Source organism: Astatotilapia calliptera, chromosome 6 (genome assembly GCF_900246225.1).
Source record: "Astatotilapia calliptera chromosome 6, fAstCal1.2, whole genome shotgun sequence".
NCBI classification, from domain to species: Eukaryota; Metazoa; Chordata; class Actinopteri; order Cichliformes; family Cichlidae; genus Astatotilapia; species Astatotilapia calliptera.
In genome coordinates this window covers 7,295,374-7,316,284 of record NC_039307.1, presented here as the reverse complement: position 1 = coordinate 7,316,284, position 20,911 = coordinate 7,295,374, and the positions used below count along the sequence as shown (strand labels likewise).

Genomic DNA, 20,911 nt, shown 5'->3' with positions numbered 1-20,911 from the left:
AGTTCTGGCTGTTAGCATTGCATCTCCAACCACTTGTTTAAATTTTCTATTTGCAAGGGACAGCCAATCTTAAAGCCAATGAGAAACGTGGCCAATCTTGTGGTAATAAAGGATTATTATCAACAATGAATCATGCAAAAAAAAAAAACAAAAAAAAAAAACAATGGTTTGGGACTTGAGCAATTAATCCCAGGCTTGCTCTGTCCATGACACTGCCTGTGTTATGCACATTTTGAGTCAGTTTCTATGAATCTGAAACTGAATGGAAGTTCAGTGTATTGACTTGAAGTTGCTATTAGCAACACCAAATATTTATATCAATACGCTACGGCACATACCACAAATCATCACACCCATTTTACAGTTTATTGCTGTGGCATTAACATGGATGGCTTGTCACATCATACCCCCTTCTCTGGGCATACTGTCTACATCTATACTGCAAGTACCAAAACCTCGAAGAATATAGAAAATATAAAAAACAAAAAAAGCAGCATCAATAAATAGTAAAGGATGGATGATTGAAACATCATTTTTTGTTGTTATAATTTAGACAAATCATGTGAACAAAAGTTAACTGAAAAGAATAATAATGGATTGCATTTATATAGCGCTTTTTGAGAACCTCAAAGTGCTTTACAATTCCACTATTCATTCACTCTCATATTCACACACTGGTAGAGGCAAGCTACAGTTGTAGCCACAGCTGCCCTGGGGCAGACTGACAGAAGCGAGGCTGCCATGTCGCGCCATCGGCCCCTCTGGCCATCACCAGTAGGCGGTGGGTGAAGTGTCTTGCCCAAGGACACAACGACCGAGACTGTCCAATCTGGGGCTCGAACCGGCAACGTTCCAATTACAAGACGAACTGCCAACTCTTGAGCCACGATCGCCACAGAAAAGAAGGCACGTAAAGGGTACTCAATATGCTTTATTCTAACTCCATATTATTATGATTATTGTCTTTGTTGAATAGCACATTGAATGATTTGTAGTTCCCTGCATGATCCTTTTTAACTTTTTTTATTGGCAACAGCTGAAGTCTGAGTTCATCCTTTGTCAGAAAGAAAGTGTTTGAGCTTGTCTCCCTTTTAGGAAAACCTCACTCTCAGCCAACTATCTTGTGATTGGCTGCCTGTCACAAACAGAAAGTTCTAAATGTCTGTGTTTAGGGAGAGCTCTGTGTCTCTGTCTTTGTCAGTATAGCTAATATTAAGGAAACTGGCTATACTAATACCACAAGACACAAGTTGAATAAGACAGAAAAACCCAGCTGAAAATGAGCAATTTGATAAGTTGTTTATACAAATGGTGAAAAACACATATGACGAAAAGTTTAGTTGATTAAATAAAAGTCAAAAATCTCTCATTTGATCCCAGGAGGAGACACAAATCTCTTGAGGGTTGCTTTAGTAAGGGCATCTGGCATAAAGAAAATTGCCAAATCAAATATGCAAAGCTACTCATGGTGATGACCCCTTGTAACAAAGGAAACAGCCAAAGGTAACTTTGACCATGTAGCAGAAAGCAAGGAACAGATTCATCTTAGTGGCAGAATTAACTCGTTAATGTTTACCAGGCAGTGTTTAACAAACTAATGATCTGACAGTCGACAAGAGGACAGGCAAGACTCTATAGCACAGATTTTACACAGGTGAAAGCAATCAGACACAAATCAATAAGCTAGGGTGAAAATTGCCAAACAGGGAAATGAGAGAATGATAAACAAGTCTCACTTTTGTCCGCTGTGTTGGATAAATTACAAATGTCGGACATACATTCGTGGACACAGGTCACTTGGACTCACTAAAGTTGTCATGCAGTATTTTATATTCATAGGGATCCCGACTCGGTTCGTTCCATCTGAATGAACATTCATTGCTAAGCCAGACACCGTACAAGTAAAATTCAGCTTTACCTACCTTTATGTGTCAGGTATTTTCATTTCATTTCAAGGCAATAGGCACTGCTTTACTGTGAGACAGGTTTAGAAATACACGATTAAAGCTCTCGTTGAGAAACATTCATGGTTTCTTTTCTGCTTAGTACTGACTTGGGATATGCATAGTTTATTTTCTGTGACACCGACATACAATTCCAGTAGGAATGAAAAAGAAAAGATTGAAAAGGTGATCATAGAGGCACGCTAGGGAATTTCCTGGCATAAAGAAAGACTCAATTTTCAGCTTTATATCTGTTATCACCACTGGGAACTGCAGCTTATCTGAATGAAAAGGCAGAAACACACAAGGTTCTCTACAAGGTCAGTCTCACAACCATTCTTAATGGAACAATTCCAGGTTGTACATCACTGAGAAATTACAGGGTTGTTGCCCTGGCACTGTGGGTGAAAGTATTGGAAAAGACCTGTTCATCCATCCACTTGCTGACCTTATATTTTCATCACATCTACTGTGTGTGTGCATGTGTGTGTGTGTGTGTAAGTGTGTACACAAGCCTTGTGAATTCATGACATAAACTGTCAGTAGCACTTACAGCACTACGAAAAGCTTGTAAGGACTGCAAAACATACTCTATTGCACTCCTCAGCCTCTTCATTTAAAGGTGTGATCCTACCTTTCAAAGAAAACACAGACCTATTTCGATGTGACCTTTACCTTTCATGTCTTCTGTCATGAAAACTGACAGTCTGAGTGAAGGGCATTTGCTGTTTTCTGCTCACTGAGATATGAAAGTGAAGAAATTTATAGAAAAATCATGGCAACGAGGTAGGTTTCTCAAGAGGGGTTAGCTGTGAGAAGGTGAATAGGTTGCTATTAGTTATGGACTTCACACAGAGGTGTCATGATCTGTGTGTGCAGATCGTGTTGGAGAGAGGGTTCAAAAGCAGAAGCGTAGAGACAGGAGTGGACTTAACAAAAAGCAAGCCGTTTATTTAGGCTGGGAGAAAAACCAACAAGATTACAAAAGGCAAAAAGAGACACTTTACTAACTAAACAAAACACTAAGAACTGGACACATGGATACATGGAGTAACTGACACAATATATACACATGAGGGTGATTTAAGTGGAGACACATGGAAACATACGCAGGACAAATCAGGCATAAGGAGACAGGGGAAGCAAAAACTGAACACAATGCACATGACACAAAGGACTGCCAAAATAAAACAGGAAGTAACATGCACACCAAGAGTCAGACAAGGACACACAGGCTTGACACCAAGACAGGGGTATACAAACATGGAAACACACAACAGACTGGGGAAGATAAAGGATGACAGAGAGGGAGAAGAACATGGAGACAGACACAGAGACATGACAAGGAGTAGACCATGACACAGAGGTACATTTACTCACTGTTAAATAAATCAGTACTAGATATGGAAAAGGTCATGCTAAAATGCTGCATTCGTAAAAGAGATTGTCTGTGTGTGAAAGTCATTTATACAAAAATTAATATATTTAATTTCTAAAAGTATTTAGTGAGAAGTGATGTAAAGATAACTCATATTCATCGCATGTCCTTTGTAGAGTATTTCAGCAACTTTCAGTTCATTTTTTGTCGCCAAGGAGCAGTTAGGTTAGGTGTAATTAAAGTTTCTTCTACATGTGAATTTGCCCTTTCTAAACCACATTTCCAACTGTAACAAAGAAGGAAAACAAACAAACAAAAAAAACCTAATCTCTTCCACTCCGGGCAACAAATAGGATATTTTCCTTGGGAGTTAGTGAAGAACAAAACAGAGTGAGAAGGAGAGTGAGCACAGGAATTGCAAATTAATGTTTTTCCAGACCTGCTAAATATACACAAGTATTTGCTAACATGTTTGCTGTCTCTATTATTTAAGGTCTATTAAACTTGAAAAAGGTCAAAATGTAACTTTAAGAAGTAATTATGACATTTTTTTTACCGGGTACATAAGATATAACAAAACATTTTCCTAATCCTGGATGGAAAAGATTTTATGGTTTATTAAGGTGCAATTAAAAAAATGAGAAAACAACAATGGGACCACTGGTCGTTTTAAGCAAATATGTTGATCGTGTTACGAAACAGTTGTATAAATAAACTCGTGAACCAGCTCTTGAGGTAAATATCCAGACTTTTAGCTGCTAAAGCTATAAGACACATGCAGGACTGTATTCAGTATGTGTTGTGTCTTCAGTGAAACCTGATTATTTACAGTGCAATGCATTTTAAAGAAACAGAATAGCACACAAATAGGAGCAGAGTACCAGTAACAAACCCTCCAGGCTCAGCCAAAGGGACCTGTGTTTAATTTGAGTTGATAGCACTCATCATATATGCACAGAACTGTGTCCAGATTGAAGCCTTAGGGAGACAGAAAGCGACGATGGGGAGGCATGGGAAGAAGGGAATTTTTTTACACTGTGGATAAGGCAATCCAGTGAGAGAGTGTGGTAAATAGTGAGAGCAAGAAAAACGCTGCAGGCTCTCTTGTAATGGTCTGAGGATATCACTGTATCTGATGTTCACATTCAGTGCTTCAAGAGTACAAAACAGAGACAAGCGGAAGCAGAGAGGAAGAAGACAGAGACTGCAGTTTGTTTAGGAAAAAAAGACAACATCACGCTTAAAGAGGGATTGAGTGGGAATAGCAGATTAGCAGCGGGAAAAAGAATGAAAAAAATTGGAGGACATGAGGGTGGGTGAAAGGGTGACTAAGAAGAAAAGAATAGGAAAGAAAGAACTATAATATAGTGAACGCAGGGGTAGCATAAATGACTAAGCTAACTGATGTGGAAACCAATCATATGTGCATCACACCAAACCAAACAACAACTTGAAAGGTCTCTATACAGGGTGGCAATGCTGCACGCAAGCTGCAACACAAAGTGCACGTACATGCAACCCAACACAACAGTCGTGCCATGCAAGGTGTGCTGCCTGTGCCCTGAAGATGTTATTCTCCCTACTGACAGCACCACACTGAAGCTCAGGCAACTGCCTCGTTAGAAGTAATTACGTGATGGAATATGCTTTAACAATTGGCCACATGCACCAGACTTACCTCACTGGACAGCTGCCATGCTGATTAAAGACATAACCAGTGGTGCATGCTGAAATGAAACTGTGTTCATCTAACCTAATTCATCATCTGCACCACTGCTGCAAAGACATGCCATGGATGATGTTCTTGGTATAAAATGTTGGTTAGTGACTAACACTAAAATTATTATTATTATTTTTAAATTAACATTGATTGGTAAAACAGGGAGAACCGTATTCTTCCAATCTAAAAAAGAGTAATGTGCAAGAAGGTATAACTGAGAGACCTAACACTGACACTCACTAGAACAAATCTAAATGAGCAGTGAACAATGAAAGCCAAGTAACTTTTGGTAGGTGCTGAGATACCTTTTTAAAGAATGTCTTAAAGACTCAGCATGGCTCCATGTGTGAGGAGTTAACAGAATCTACAGACCAGAATCATCCAAAAATATGTTGTAATAGATGTGTAATAACCTTGAAAAAACAAATGGAGTAAATTTTTTGGTCCCTGTCCTTCTTCATGGGGTCCATGATTTTGCACGAGAACAGTAGCCTAGAACAGACATCAATAATTACTCTACAGAGGATGGTTTGTGGTGGTTTTATTGACCAATGATCCTCCTCCAAGCTTGAAGTACAAGTCTAAGATGATTTTCAGGTGGTTGCGGTCTAAAACCTAACCCTCAGATTGCATTATTCATTGTACCTTGAAACAATGCTAACAAGTCTGCATATTCTTTGAAATTATTACTGACAATTTCAGAGTAAGTCATAGGGGAACAAAAGCCACATGATTCCACATGATCTGAGCCATGTCTGTTTTACTGTGAAATTCAATTTTCAAAAGGTTTCTGGGTTTTCATTCATGTACACATGTTTGTAGTCTTATTATTTTTAATGCATCAAAGCTCAAAGTCAACTTTGCCTCTCATTACCTTTATTTCCAACTCAAATTTCACTGTCTTCTTTTTGTCATTTCACAGATTACTTCAAAGGGGTCCCTCAGACATGTGTTGTATTGTGATGTAGAACGCTATGCTAATATGACCTTGCACCTACTTGTGCTATGGAGGACAATTTGAGACCTATGACAATGAAAGGGTAAAGATGGTGTAGGCATGGCCATTTGGAGCTAGACAGAACTTTATGGATACAGATATATAGACTGAATATAGACTGAATCACATTGAGAGCTACATAACTAGAAAGATCTATATTAAACTTAAAGCTTAAAGCATTTAAAGCTGTTTATTTGGCATTTATTTGGTAACACTCTATAAACAAAAAGTATTGCACAGTGAAGAACTAGTATTACCAAGAATCTCACAATTAAATTAGAATATTTAAGCTTTCCCCTGCCATGAAATACGCACAGTAATAATAATAAAAACAGCAGCGACATAGGTGCAATCTAAAAGTATTACTTTCTCAGTGGCAGGTTCCTGGCAAAGGAGCAGTGTGTTAGAAGAAATAAGGAGGAGCTGTAGGAAGTGTGACAAAAGGAGAAGATTTGGCTCTCTGCTCAATGTGTGCTCTTTTCTATACTTGTTTATTTGTTTCTCAGTTGTTTTAGATCCCTGTGGCATGCAGGAGGAGATCTTTTATTACACTGGGTGTGAAATCACGCTAAGCCGCTTAGTCAATCAATTACAAAAAAAAAAAGTGTGTAAAAAGTTTTTTTTTAAAGTTGGGTGGGGGCGTGCTGTCCTCTTTTGGAAATGTGTGCATGTTGAGATTATGCGTTCATCGGTTCCTTAGTCATCATCCATAAAGAAGATGAGGATGAGCCTGAAATGACTGGAGGGGACAAACCTTGACGAAGTATTGCGCAGCAGCAGCTAGCGGACAGGTGGCTGTCATCGTCACCGCACGCGCAATCGACCGGAAACGCGCGAGGGTCAGGCTCGAGACGTTTGATATAAAAATACGCGTGAGAGCAGCAGAAAGAGTACAAGAGAGCTGAATTCGATGTGACTTTTGAACAGACCCAAACGCAAAAAGACACGTTGGGTGTGTGCGTGCGTGCCCGCGCGTCTCCTCCAGCATCCGGCAAGGGGAAAGAGAGAGAGAGCGAGAGAGAAACAGAGCGAGAGAGAGCAGCACCAGCAGTCTGACAAAGCTGCACTCCCTCAAAGTTTGACATCTCCAGCGGCTACAGAAAGAGTTGTGCTCCGCCGCGACCATGGAGCCTCGGAAACGCACTGGTTTTGTACTGGTTGGAGTTTACCTGTGGGCAACATTCTGCTGTCAAGGTGGGTCACCGGAGCCTTCAGTCTGTATTCTGTATGCGTGCGTGAAAAGATGGCCAAAAAGACCGAGAGAGGAGCAATGGATTGACATGTTTTAAGACAGACTTCGGATTACTTCGGATGTTTATCGGTCATGAGATTTGTATCCAGTGTGTTTAAAAAAGCCAAGCACATGAGTTGTACATACTGTAGAGACTTTTATAAAAATAATAATAATAATGCTTGATATTATTATATGCGCAAAGAGTGAATCCCTAAAGATTGCCACGGTTAAGAGTGCTGTATTACTGGATTTCCATGCTTGCAGCGCATGGCTCAGTGGCTGCATGTGTCTGCGCGTACACGATAGTGAGTGAACCTTCTTTAATAGAGTGGCGACAGCTGGCCCACAATAAGGAGGGCGTCCCGGCGGTGATGCACGAATTTCATGGGGCCATTCATCCCTTCAGTGTAATCTGCAATTAAAGGATTGTTAAATGCGCGACAGTGGAACTGAGCAAGAGAACCCTCAGACGAGGTTAAAAGTCTATGTCTGAATCCCTCGTTTTATTCTGTCTTTGTGCAGTAGTCTTTTTTTATTTTGATGCTGTTGAGAGGGTGCGGAGGTGGAGGGGGGTGTTGAACAGCCAGTTTCAAAAAGTGATTTCTTTACGTTTTAATTGCTCCAAGATTAATATCCCAACATGGTAGGACTTCAAGTAAGGAGGGTGCTGTATGCTTATGTGTCCTCTCAGCTTCTCCCAACAGGTTGCTTGCAGCTCTAAGAAGCCACATTGCTATTACAAAAGCAGGCAAACATACATTCTGTATAATAAAGTGGCTGGAGGAGGGGCATTTCCTGGAGAATGTTCAAGAGCAGTTTCTAAGAGACAAGTGTGAAGTTAAATGTTGTTCACGAGATGAGTCTGTGAATCTTCAAGGAAATTGTCTCGAGTGTAGTGCATCAAACCCTTTTCATTACTCAATGAATTAAGGGATTTGTCTTCTGAGCTCTACAATGCTGCACAAAACGTTGGTCATAATTCATAAGACACCTTTTGAAGGGGGATTTAAGCTGTCCTGAAATGAAAAGATGCTTATTCATTGATACTGGCACTTATTCCCAATGAATGAGCATCATTGAGTTGTTGTTGTTTTTTTTCTTAATAATGTGCATTTCTACCAGCAACACTGAGTCACACAGTCCTTTCAGATCATACAGTAGTTACTCTCAGTATAGTCTGTAAAATATGGCCAGGATCTAGTCCTTTCATAGCTCACTGAACATGATTATTTGCAGTGGACTTACCATAAAATTAAGGCTGCTAATGAGACAGTGTAGCATGATTGCTTATTATTCTGAAAAATCTATGTATACACCCTAAATGGGTAGCCATTTTTGTTGTTGTGTTTGACAACATTTAGGCATATGCAGCTGATTCAGAGTCGGCCATGATGAAAACAGTTCAAAGGACAATTTCTCTTTGAATAGTTAGATATAAATGATTAAGACTGAAAACAAAACTGGGATGACTCATGGGCCTGTGTTCAGAGTGACTCAGACAAATGTTAATGGCTGCTGAAAACTGAGTATTTGTCTGAATTTTGCAATTTTCAGTTTATTCTTCAGCCCACATCTTTCCTTTTTGAGTTGGGTTTAACTACCATACCATACCATACCATACCATCTTTATTTATGAAATATTTTAAAATAACCACAGCTTACACAAAGTGCTGTACATTAGAATTAAACAATAAACATACATAAGATATAAAAAACTATTAAAAAGTAAAAAAAATAAATAAAAGAAAAAAATACTACTTCATTTCAATTCTAGTATATCTACAGTATACAGCAGCAGCATCAAACCTGTTTCTAGGTTGATTAGCGCTGTTAAATTAAAAAAAAAAAAAAAGAGTGGTACCTAGATGCTGACCATAGTGGAATAGTTAGCAGGCCATGAGACATTTCCCTCTGGACTTACTGGGGATCAGAATACAAAGTAAACTGTTGGTGGTCACACACCACGCCAAATGAAAAATGTTGGTCCTGGATGATAACATTTAAATCCCTCATTAGTTTTATTTTGAAAGTTTGTCTGTTTTATTTACAGGTTGTTACACCATCACCAAGTGGCTAGAAAAAAATTGATGCAGCTTTGACCTCCTAGGACCTGGCGTCCACATATGTGAACATCACATTTTGGGTTATTTAGACCAAAATACTCAATTTTGCTCTACAAGCGCCTGATATCCACTTACGAGGACATTATACTACTACCGTTCTATCGAAATTTTAAACGAATATCCTCATATGTGGCTCTCATTTTTCTTAGAAAGAAAAATTAGGTAAAAAGAAAAAATCTTCTAATTCTTTGTTTTTACATTCATCGGGTCATCAGCCCAAATATCAAAGAGAAATTAAAAATGCATGCCATGGAAGAGTTCGGGTCTTAGGAGGTTAAAGAACATTTCTTATAATAAATAATGCAGATCCAATGCACAAATCAATGTTGCTTACAAAAAAAAAAGTATGAGACAACTTTTTTTTGGAATTATTAAATCATGTTTTTGTATTGACAATGGCAAAACCTCCTTAAAAACATATTTCCACTTCCCAGCAAAGTGACTTCATATTCTCAAGGAAACTTACTTGTAACACTCAGACACAGTTGGGCTGTCTTTCTTGCTTTTCAAATTCTGGATATGTATTGATCTTTTGCAGATGTTTGCAAACCATCTGCTTTAATGTGATTCGATTTTAAACTTGGCCAGCCTTCCTCGATGTTCAGACTCGCCAAGACTAATCAATATTTAATCTGTCTTTGTGGTGTGGTAATTGTCATGATATCTGTTCTTTAGTTGAATGGTATCTGCTTTCATGTACATTCCTTCATGTGCTTGCAGTTGTGATCCTAACTCTGTAGGAGTATTTAAGAGGAAAACTATAATAACACACAGCAAAATGTACAATATTAATGTGTATTTCTACAATAAACACTGAAGTAAAATTAAATAAAACACCCAACAAGGAAAAACTGTTTGTGTTTGATCTACATATGTGTTATATGCTAGATATGTAGATATTTAGTTATACCAAAAATATGCTTCTGGGAAATAATAAAATCCTTCCATAAATTTTCTACTTACCCAGTTCATGGTTAAGTACAAGAGGAAGGATACACCCTCATCAGGTAGCTAACACAGTAAAACAGAAAATATTCATACTTGCATCTACAGCCAATTCAGAATCACCAATTAGCCTAACTCCAAACATGTCTTTGGACTGTTGGAGGAAGCTGCAGAGGAACACATAAGTCCACACAGAAAGGCCCTAGCCAGTCTGTGGATTTGAACCCAAGACCTTCTTGTTGTGAGGCAACATTGACCCAATACCACTAAAGTAAGTGCTCAGATACATTAGCAGGGAAGTGTAATATCACTACAACAGAATTCCAAAGGTCCACAAATTCCACTCAAAGGGAAAAAAAACTTTGATGTAGGAGAGTAATATGTGGAAGCATAATTTTTCACTTTAATGAGTTTTAGGTTTTGTTTTTTATTCACTGCTTAGTTTTGTATTTACTTACTGTTCGGTGCAGGAAAACCCTTTTACTTTCACAAAGTAACCACATTTAATTGTCTATTTTCTGGGTTACACAGAAGTGACAAGTAACACCCTATTTAATATGTGACTGGTCGCCTGACAAGAACTGACAGAAGAAAGGCAACCACTTGAACAAAGATATATTGAATACAAACCTATTTGTACAATGCCAAAAACAAATGTAATGTCTGATAACATGGAAATGCAGTTTGGGAGCACAAGTTTTAGAAGTCAGGGCTCAAAATGCGAGTGACAATTTTCTGGGCAGAGCTCATACCTCACAAGAAGGACCACTGATAGTTGGTATGAGGGCCTTTATTCCACCAGCTATCAGCTTTTTAAACAAGGTTCAATTTTCCCTGTCGGTTGTTGTAAACACTGACAACAGATTGTTTTCATTGCAATCTCGCTGACGGTCACACTTAAAGTGGTACAATAGTCTTTTATTCATTGTCCTGTGAATTTCACTTTTTACTACTCTGTGTAAACCAACCTACCTTTTGCAGGCATTAAAGATTGACTCTCCTCTGCTCAAGCCCGTCTTTGGCCTGCTGTCCTCAAGTGTCCCTTTTATTGCTGGAAGCCAAAAGCTGTTAGGGTTTCCCTTTGGCTGGCAAAAGCAATATGGTGTACAGTAAGATGAGAAACCCAGATAAGAATTTGCTTCAGGAAGTATAGTTTCATTTTTCCCCCAATATATTTTCAGTTTGTAAAACAAAGTTTTTAGTGTCGTTTAAGGAGCGAAGAATATGTGGTTTTCAGTTCAGCTATGGCAATTACAAGATTTTGGACACAATGACAGGAATAGATTTTGGGGCAAACTTTAGGAAATGACATGCTGTACTTAATTGCTGGATTTCCACCTTATGAATGTAATATGTAGATATTACATTCATAAGGTAGATCCAGCAGTTCTACTGTCAGCTGTGTTACTTTAAGCCTAATTTTAAGTACATGAAAATGAATAATGTCCAACATGCATCAGGTTTGTGTGTAACTGAGAGATTATGATTTGTTTTCTTTGCCAAGAAGAATGACAACAGTACAGATGCCAGTATGTGTAGTATTTTAAAGGCAGCATACAACTTCAAGGGTGAACCACTTATAAACTAAATTGTCTTTCTGTCTACTGCTGTAGAATCCAGACAATAAAAAAGAAAAAAAATATTTTCATTGCCGTTAACTACACTGTACTGGTATGTCCTGTGCATCTGTATCATTCAGTTCAGAATTAATTAATTAAAACTGAAAAAGAGCTACAGTTGCAATCTGGGTGATGGAAGTATGACTTGACGATGGAAAACTGGGGCAGAATCCTGTATGTCAGTGGCAGGACCTGAGGGTAAGATGAATATTTTGAGGATGTAGCTATTTGTGTAAAAAAAAAAATTGAGGATAAGACCACCCACAGAGCATGAGAAAATATTTCCCTAGCTTTTGCTTTTAAAAGCAAAACTAACCTAAAATATTTCTTATTTTAAGTTAATATTCTTTCCAAAGTGTTTTTTGGCATTGTTCTCTCAGTGGGTAATGATCGACTTTTTTGGACTGTATTTTTGGATTTATCGTGATAATAGAAGTAAACATCAGATCTAAAAATGTAATTCTGTAAAGATACTAAAAAAAACATATTTAAGGAATTATGAAGTTACCATAGAGAAAAATGAACAACATGACTTTTTTGAATCTTCAGCTAAAGCTTTGTAGCAGTTCAGGGAGGTTAATATACAACATAGACGTTTTACGCTCCTTGAAAACTGCTGCCTTTTAATTCTCCCTATGTTAAGAATTAACATAATTAATTAGATTTGTATGCTGCAGCAACACTAGAAAGAGTGTAAACATTATTAGATTACAATAATTAACACATGTACAACATCAAGCATTTCTAAGATCTTACTATAGGTTTTACTGTATGTGCAGTTGTGTATTTGAAGAAAAAGAAGGACAACAAAGAGGCATTTCATAACTTAAAGTGAGCATTATTTGTATTTTAGTCAACCAGTCAGCCTAGTAATCTCTCTAGTGTGTTCTGGAGAGATTAGATCTCCATTACATGACTGAAACACTTTACCTAGAAAGTGCCTAGGAGGCATCTTGGTCCGATGCTCAAACCACCTTAAATGGCTCCTTTTGATGTGGAGGAGTAGCAGCTCTACCAAACTCTCCACCCTTAGCTGTTCCTAGAAATTCTGTCCATAAATATTATGAACAGAATTGGTGGTAAACGGCAGACCAACAGGCACTGAGAACAAGATTTTTTGCTGCTAGTGCAAACTAAGCTCTCACTACAGTTGTGCAGGAAACAGAAACAATTACAAACAGCTACAGCTAAATAAACTATAGCCAATTATAACACACAATTTAGCTCGTGCTATGTTCAGGATCTTTGTTGCTTTTTAACACAACATTTTTCAGGGTTTTTCTTATAATGTAAATATGAACCTATAGTTTTGTTGTGGAGATTTCATGTTTGCAGGATGCCCATTCCTTGAAGGAGAAGCAACAGTCCTAAATGTTCTAAATTTGTAGATGGCATGCAGCTATTACCATTTCATTATTTTTCTGAAGTCTGCTTTCTTAAGTTTGCTGTACAATAACACATCGCAAGTACACACATACACATACGCATGATATTTCTGTCTTATTGTGAAGGTTTATAGCAAGACAGATTTCATTAATTGCCATGTTGACACCCATTTAGAGATGTATATTATTTGTAGTGGCTCTTTGACAGGTCTCTTTACTGTTCAGCTTGTTTTTTTCTTGGCTCACTTCATTTTACTGACTCTCAACACTTTTGCTGGCTGCCACTTTCAGCCATTATGCAGATTTCCTGTCACCCCAAGATTTAGGAGTGGCCTATCACTCGCCAACACCCTCACTCACAAATGAACAGCTAGATGCCTTTGTTTATTTTTGCCTCATTAGCTAATTAGTCATTCACTCAGTCATTGTCGGTGCACTCACGTCTTGGCTGTCACTTGGTAATTGCTGGAATATGTTAAGACAACATCTAATTTGGACATGGATCACTGGGGAGAGGCAGACTGAGACCTTTTCAACTGTGACTGAAAATGACACTGAAGTAGAGAAGTTTAGAAAATTATCTAATGTCATCCTTTAATGAGAGAAGCTGCTGCTCTAAGGTTTTGGGGAACTCAGAGAGACTGTGAGAGATATGCAACCAACCAGGAATCCTAAAATAAAATATATGAAGTCCATATATTCTTCCACCAATAACTCAAAAGAGCCAATCAGAAGCTTTAAAACAGCTGAAATGGGAAGCCAGTGTTGTTGTTCTGGAGAAGAAAGTATACACTTGATGTTCACATCTGTGTTGCGCACACATTTCTACATGTTAATATAGGAAGAACACAGTCAGGATTTTCATTGTATGTTGCATGGCATTTATTCAAATGCTATGGTAGGAGCCCGAAACAGTAATTATATTGGTACTCTGTATAATTTATGTCATTGTGACATAATCCAAAGTCACCAAACATTATTAAAGTTTTTTCATCAGATTTTTATGTCTTGGTGTTCACTGAACCTAAAGTTATGGCTCTCTTCCATTCGTTTTACCAGAGCCTTGATTGTGTAAATCCCCCCTTGTTCTATATTTATATCAGTTGCTGTCTTTTTCAAAAGCAACACTGCAAGGCATTATAGCACAAAATATTCACATATTCTAAATAATACAGCTGAACTGTGAGATTCAGATTAAAAATTCTAACAAGTATATAATAATGTTCAACACAGGTTTACTTCAGTTTAAGCTTTGACTGTAAAGACTAGTTTGATAACAATAGTGGGTTTTTTGTTTTTGTCTGGTTACACTAACAGATACACACTTAGAGCTGCAACCACCAGAGTCACACTTGAACACAAAAACTGTTTGAAATGTGGACTCAACAGCTGTGTGACATGACAGCTCCATCGATTTGACCATCCATCATCACTCTGCTTACCCTGCTCACCCTGCCTGCTGTGAAAGGGCCTTAACAGCAACTTGGTTAAAGTCACTGCTTTGACCGCCACTCAAAGTAATTATATTTCAAATTACGACAGCAGCACTGATAAAAAAGAATTTTAGCATTGTGGATGTGCGATACCCTCGTGGCTGCCTGGGCTTGCTTTTGCTTGAGGGACTGTGCTGTAATACTTGTAATTGTTCAGTGTAAACCTCTTGATGAGGCATAATGAATACAGGAGAGAAAAAAGGGAAACACAGTCAACACAATTAAAGTTCAATGATTTAATGTGCTCATCACATTCACCTTAGTGCGACTTAATCAGTATTTATTGCAGAATTTGACACTGCATGAACAATGTTGGTTGTAACTGCAATAACAGTGCTGATTAGATTTAATATGGGTGGAGTAACTGTTTGATTGTTTTATAAATGTCACAACGGGACTGAACGGACTCACGCGCAGGCTCTAGGTCTTGAAAGCACAAGAGTCTTTATTATGATGCACCAGGTGATTATTTACAAAAGTGAGGGGAAAGCCGGGCTCCGGGGGTCCACACACGAACGGGAAAGACACGCACACTCTCCGTCCACTCCTCTTCACACTCGCACACTCTCCGTCCACTCCTCCTCACACTCCACTCACTCGGGTAACACAGGGGTAGGTCCAGGGAATCTGTACACAGAGACACGAATGGGTAGTTAGGTAAATCGCTATGAAACACTTCTGAAGTCATTGAGCTGGGGTTACACTGACGAGGGTCGGCAACGGTCCAGCGATGAGAAACACAGGGCTGCCGTCTTATAAAGGAGCTGGATCACTCGTGATGAGCCACAGGTGCGTGGGCCAAGGGCAGGAGCCCGCAGGTGAGCTCCGCCCAGGCAGAGGGAGGAGGGAAAGAGGGGAAAGGAGAGAGCAGGAAAAAAATAAAAAAAGGAATACAAAACATATGTAGCCGTACTGAGCCGACCGGGTAGGCACAGGGACCCTGACAATAAAGTTACTGGATTGAGTGAAAAAGAAAAAGGATGTGCACAGCAGAATTTAAATTGATCAGCTCCTTGCACCATTGTTCCTTTGGTTTCCTTTGCTAGTTCATTTTCCTCTTTTACCATAGGGCAAATCTGTACAAGTTAAAAAGTGAGTGACTATCTTGCTTCATTTTGGTTATAATTCTCAATTTATTCCCTGCAGTTTGTCATGGTGGAGTGTACCAGAGAAAGCTGTATCGTGATCTGATGGTAAACTACAATCGACTTGAGAGACCAGTCCAAAACGACTCTGCACCCATTGTGGTCGAACTGGGCCTCACTTTGCTACAGATTATTGATGTGGTGAGTCTGTGTGTGTTGTGAAGTGCCGAGAATATCTGAAGACAGTTGAAAGAGGATGAGGGTTTTTTTAAGACAAGTTGTACAGCAGCACACTGCCTGCAACAAACACTCATCTCGCAGCCAGTGGCACATAGAAGCCACTGCTGTTAGTTCAGTTTGAGAGGATGATTACTTTTACTGAAAACAAGCTTGAGGTTTATTGCCTACCCTAATAACAGGATTACAAAAAGGTGTTGGTCTTCTAATAATGGTTCTTATCTCTTATTAGAATCAGAATACTTCATTAATCCCAATCCAAAATAATGAAAAATAACAGAATGGGGAAAAAAACAGGGGTAATAGCAACAGGCTGCATGCAGGTCGGTGCAAATGTGCTAAATATTTATCCCAAAAGATTGATTACGTGAATCTTTTCCAACTTATACTTGAAAATGAAGCAATAGCATTCCTTGATTAACTAAAAACGTTTTCTCATCTATTTGTCACTTTCTTTCCATACCTCCCTTGCCCAGCGTTATATGTGTTTTGGGCTTATAATGCTGTCTTACTTTGTGAAACTTGAGGCATGTCTTTTAGGCTTTTTTATATTGAAGGTATTTCATCTTTCTTTATGCATCTTTTGTACTTCTTTAAAACTGTGAAGTTGAATTTCAAACTATTATTCCCACAGTGTCAAACTCAGTCAAGGGGGAAAAATTAAAGATTGACATGCTGAAAATGCTAACCATATCCTAACCAAAGGCAGTATAGAGTGCCTCTCTAGAAATTCCTGTAGAAGGTTTTCAAGGTAAAACTTATCTACAGTGTCAAACACTGTCAGTTTTCAGTTTGTTGTTTTTGAAAACAACAATAAAGATCAAATATTGTAAGATATTTTAATTTCGTCTTCAGCTATTTTCTCTTTAAAGAACTCTGCTCTTCTATGCTATGCTAAATTGCTGCTTATATTTGTCACCAGAAATAGGAGAAATAACCTCTAAAACAGAGGTTAGAAGGTTTCATAATGGTGACTCAGCCTAAGAATATATTATTACTTGACAATTTTTAAAATTGTTTTGTCACCTCAAACACTTATTACCCCAAAGCATCATTATATTAAATTAGAGCTGATTAACAATGTCATCATGTCTTCCTAACTAGTCAACAAGCTAAGGCATATGGAAAAATATAATTCGAGTGCTCAACAGACAGATTTAGTTATTTTTGACTGCATATTTCGATCCCAGACAACATTTGCCAGCCTGAATACTTAATTAGCCACCTAACATTAGCTGGTTGCCACTCCTTTAAACACTTCCTGCACAACACAATACAATACCTGTGTTTGTCTTCTTCATTTTATGGATATCATTTGAAGTGGTACCCTGAGAGAAAAGCTTGACTTAAAGCATCCATTCTTATTTTTGTGTCCTACATTTTATACCCACAAACACACACCCATACACACACCATTTAGCTCAACAAGGCACAATCCTCCCTTTCTCTGACATTCTTCACTCTTTTTAATGTTAAACCCACAACTCTTAAATTGACACTTCTGTGGTTTGAGTAGATTTTCTGTCACATCTCATATTTTGCTCCTTCAGTGTTTGCTCTACACTCAGTCAAGTGTTTCCTCCTGTTCCCCATCTCATACACCTACTCTTGCACAAAAACACACAAACCTCCTGCCTTCTGGCCCTACCACACAGCCAGGGCACTCAACCAAAAAAGCCAAGCCGACACCCTGTCACTTCCCAGAGTCAGCCCTGTGACAAGACATGAGGTTTCCTCATGATAACTACATGGTGGTACAGTAAATCTCATACACTAGACTCCTATTCTAATTCTATTGTTAATATGAAGTCTCAAACAGCGCACACTAAAAACATTTTAATGCATTTTAGATCTTGAGCTTCCATATGGAGAATCAGAACCAAGCAGCTTCCACATGGAATCTCTGAAGAACTCGTCACATAGTTACATGACTACAAATTTCTTTTCTTTTAAAACTATTTTATAGTTATTGTAGTTTATGTTATGTAAATATGTATAGTGTGCATGTATGTGCATGTATGTGTGTTTGTGTGTTGGTTGTTTATGTATTGTTGTGCTGTTAGATGGCTTGATAAATAATGAATAAGCTGGCAAAACCAGATGAATTAATGCTTACTGGGCATCTGTAAATAATGTAAACCTTGCTGTGTCTGTGTATATGTATGTGAGTATAATTGCAATGTGTGTGTAATATGGCCTTTGATTCCTCCATCTGCTCCTGGGTAACTCTCTAACCATGGAAATAGGGCAGGTTGATGCCCACTGGGTCCACTGCCATGAATAATGCCATACACAGACAGACTGATGGACAACTGGTAACCATATAGTTTAAAGTGCCACCATGTGTCTCATGCACCTTATTAGGAAACCAGTAAAGTTCATTGCAGATATGTAACAAAGTATATTTAATTGAGGACAACACATATATACCCTGTCATTCTTTTGAGTTTCTCTTTTACCTCTGAGTGAACAACTATGAATGAGAAATAAATATTTGCAATTTTACTTTACCGCACATTTATACTTGAATACTATAGGTGTTGCGTTCTTAACTGATTAGGGTTTTACATTAAAAAATAAATAAAATTAATTTAAAAAAAACATGTACTATGACATTATTATAAATTTAAATATGAAATCAAATAAATAATGAGCTCTAATCCGGCTATCAACATTAAATTTGCACAATCATCGTATTGCCTCAATGAAGATGATTCAGTGATAAAATATAACAGTCACAATTTTGATGTACCATGGCCAATTCCACTGTTAAAAACTCATCTGCAGGATTTTTGCCAAAAACGCTTCATTGAAGACACATTCTCAACAAGTTTTTGTTATAAAAACATACTTTCACACAATGAGAATTTGCTGTGGTGATAATTTTAAAAAATATTAATACTAGTCATAAATGCTTAAGTAAACCATTTTGAATACTACTTCTTCAGTTGCCAAGTATGCTCATGCTACATTCAAAGTAAGATGGAAGTCTGTTTGCTTTGGGATAATAGTATTACTTAACAACTCTGGAGGAAGATTCTTGACTCTTGAGGAAGATTAAAATAGTCAGAAAAAATGCTTGTAACAGATGTTTCTTTGCACAAGAGCAGGCACTTCTTTGCTTCTGCTCATGTTTGATTCAATCAACCCTGAGATATAAAGTATCTGCAGAGAAATGCTCCTCTTTCAGATAAACTGATGCATTGCAGCAGAAGCATGACCGTATCCATTGACCTGTATATAAAAGAACGAATTTTCACTATTCTTTGACCCGATGAAGCTCTATTATTCAAAGAAACTGATGGGAAATATAAAGTCAATGCAAGTACATGAAGCACAATAGAGTTTTCTAAGAAGATATTATTTATTTCAGATTTTAGAATTTGTTGTCTTCCCTGTTTGGTGATTCTCTATCTTTGAAATATTGATCCTTTCATCTGGATTGGAAGAAAAAGAGGTAGGAAGTTATCCTATTGTTCCAAGCTGGGGATATAACTGAATGAATTCCACAGATGAAATCCTCTTTCTGGGGGAAAATGCACATGAAGATTTCAAACAAAGAACTATTTCATATGTGTATTACATTTTTCAGCCTTGAATGCTATATCGCTTGCAGTGAAATACAGATAAATAGCTGTTATTAAATGCAAGTGTCCATCAAGCACAGCCTACAAAAACCAATCACAGTAGATTTATGAAAAGATTAGAGTGTTTATAGCGGGTGTCACAGAGCTGATATTGCAGCTCAGTGAAATCTCACAAAACACCAAAAAAAGAGAGGTCAGCCACAAAATAGAGCAAAAACACAGCAACCTTAAAGCAAAGCCAGGTCTCCAAAACTGTACATTAGGTTGCACACCAGAGGGACATAAAATGTTTCTTTGTAATGTATACAATAGAAGGCTGTTCCATTTCAACTGTGGAGAAGGAAGCCTGTTTAAAAGAAGCAGAGATTAGAAAGGACAGGTGGAGATAAGATTGTAGTTTGGGGGGAGTTAGGGAGGAATTGAGGAGGCAGAGGGATAGGGGGATGTAAACTGTGAGAATCGATTTTCACTACAAAGAGAAGTAAAAGCAGTGCTTTGCTTGGCTTGTCGCTGATGACACAAAGTTAAACCTTTGGAAAACTGTGGTAGTTGATTATACATCCTGATAATCATGACGGAGAATGTTAATGAAATTCGATGTTGTATGGTGTGTGCTGCTACATTTACAATTTAGAATAAGAATAAAACTGGTAACTGTAAAAAAAAATCTCATTTACTTACATTGTTTTTTTTTAATTGAGGTGACCACAATCCTGAGTGTGTGTGTCTATGTATAGTAAGTATGTTCAGAATTTCCATTATATACCTATGTGAAAAAAAATCCTCTTTTTAGTGAAAGACTGAAAAAAAAACATGTAGAGACAGGGTAGCATAGTCTACAGAATTGTATTTTGTCAAGACCAGTATCCTACACATTATAACTTCCTTTTTTTGCGTATGACTTAGGTTTAGTTATAGTTTTTGTTAAAATCTCTTCTCATGAATTCCTATGTAAGTGCATTTTCACAAATGCACTTGTGCCCTGACCTTTTTCAAGATATTACAGAATGTAGCTGCGTGTAAAAAAGCAAGTGTCCAACCTTATCAGATCAGATATTAGACAGTTTTGCCATCAGCCCCTTAGTAGAAAGTCTGTGTAATATATGATTGTACTGCATATGAGAATAGGTGAATCACTGCATGCATTTGCTTGCTCCTTGCAGGA

The 20,911-nt window shown here is 37.9% G+C and overlaps 1 protein-coding gene across 1 annotated transcript in view; it reads left to right on the top strand.

Annotated features, from left to right (window-relative positions):
• The first annotated feature begins 6,766 nt into the window (after positions 1-6,766).
• LOC113023674 (neuronal acetylcholine receptor subunit alpha-7-like) overlaps positions 6,767-20,911 on the top strand; it is a 44,257-nt gene continuing 30,112 nt past the window's right edge. The window contains exons 1-2 of the mRNA XM_026169929.1: positions 6,767-7,232; positions 15,984-16,123. Coding sequence (XP_026025714.1) covers positions 7,163-7,232; positions 15,984-16,123 — 210 coding nt within the window. The 5' untranslated portion in view covers positions 6,767-7,162. The remainder of the gene's footprint in view (positions 7,233-15,983; positions 16,124-20,911) is intronic.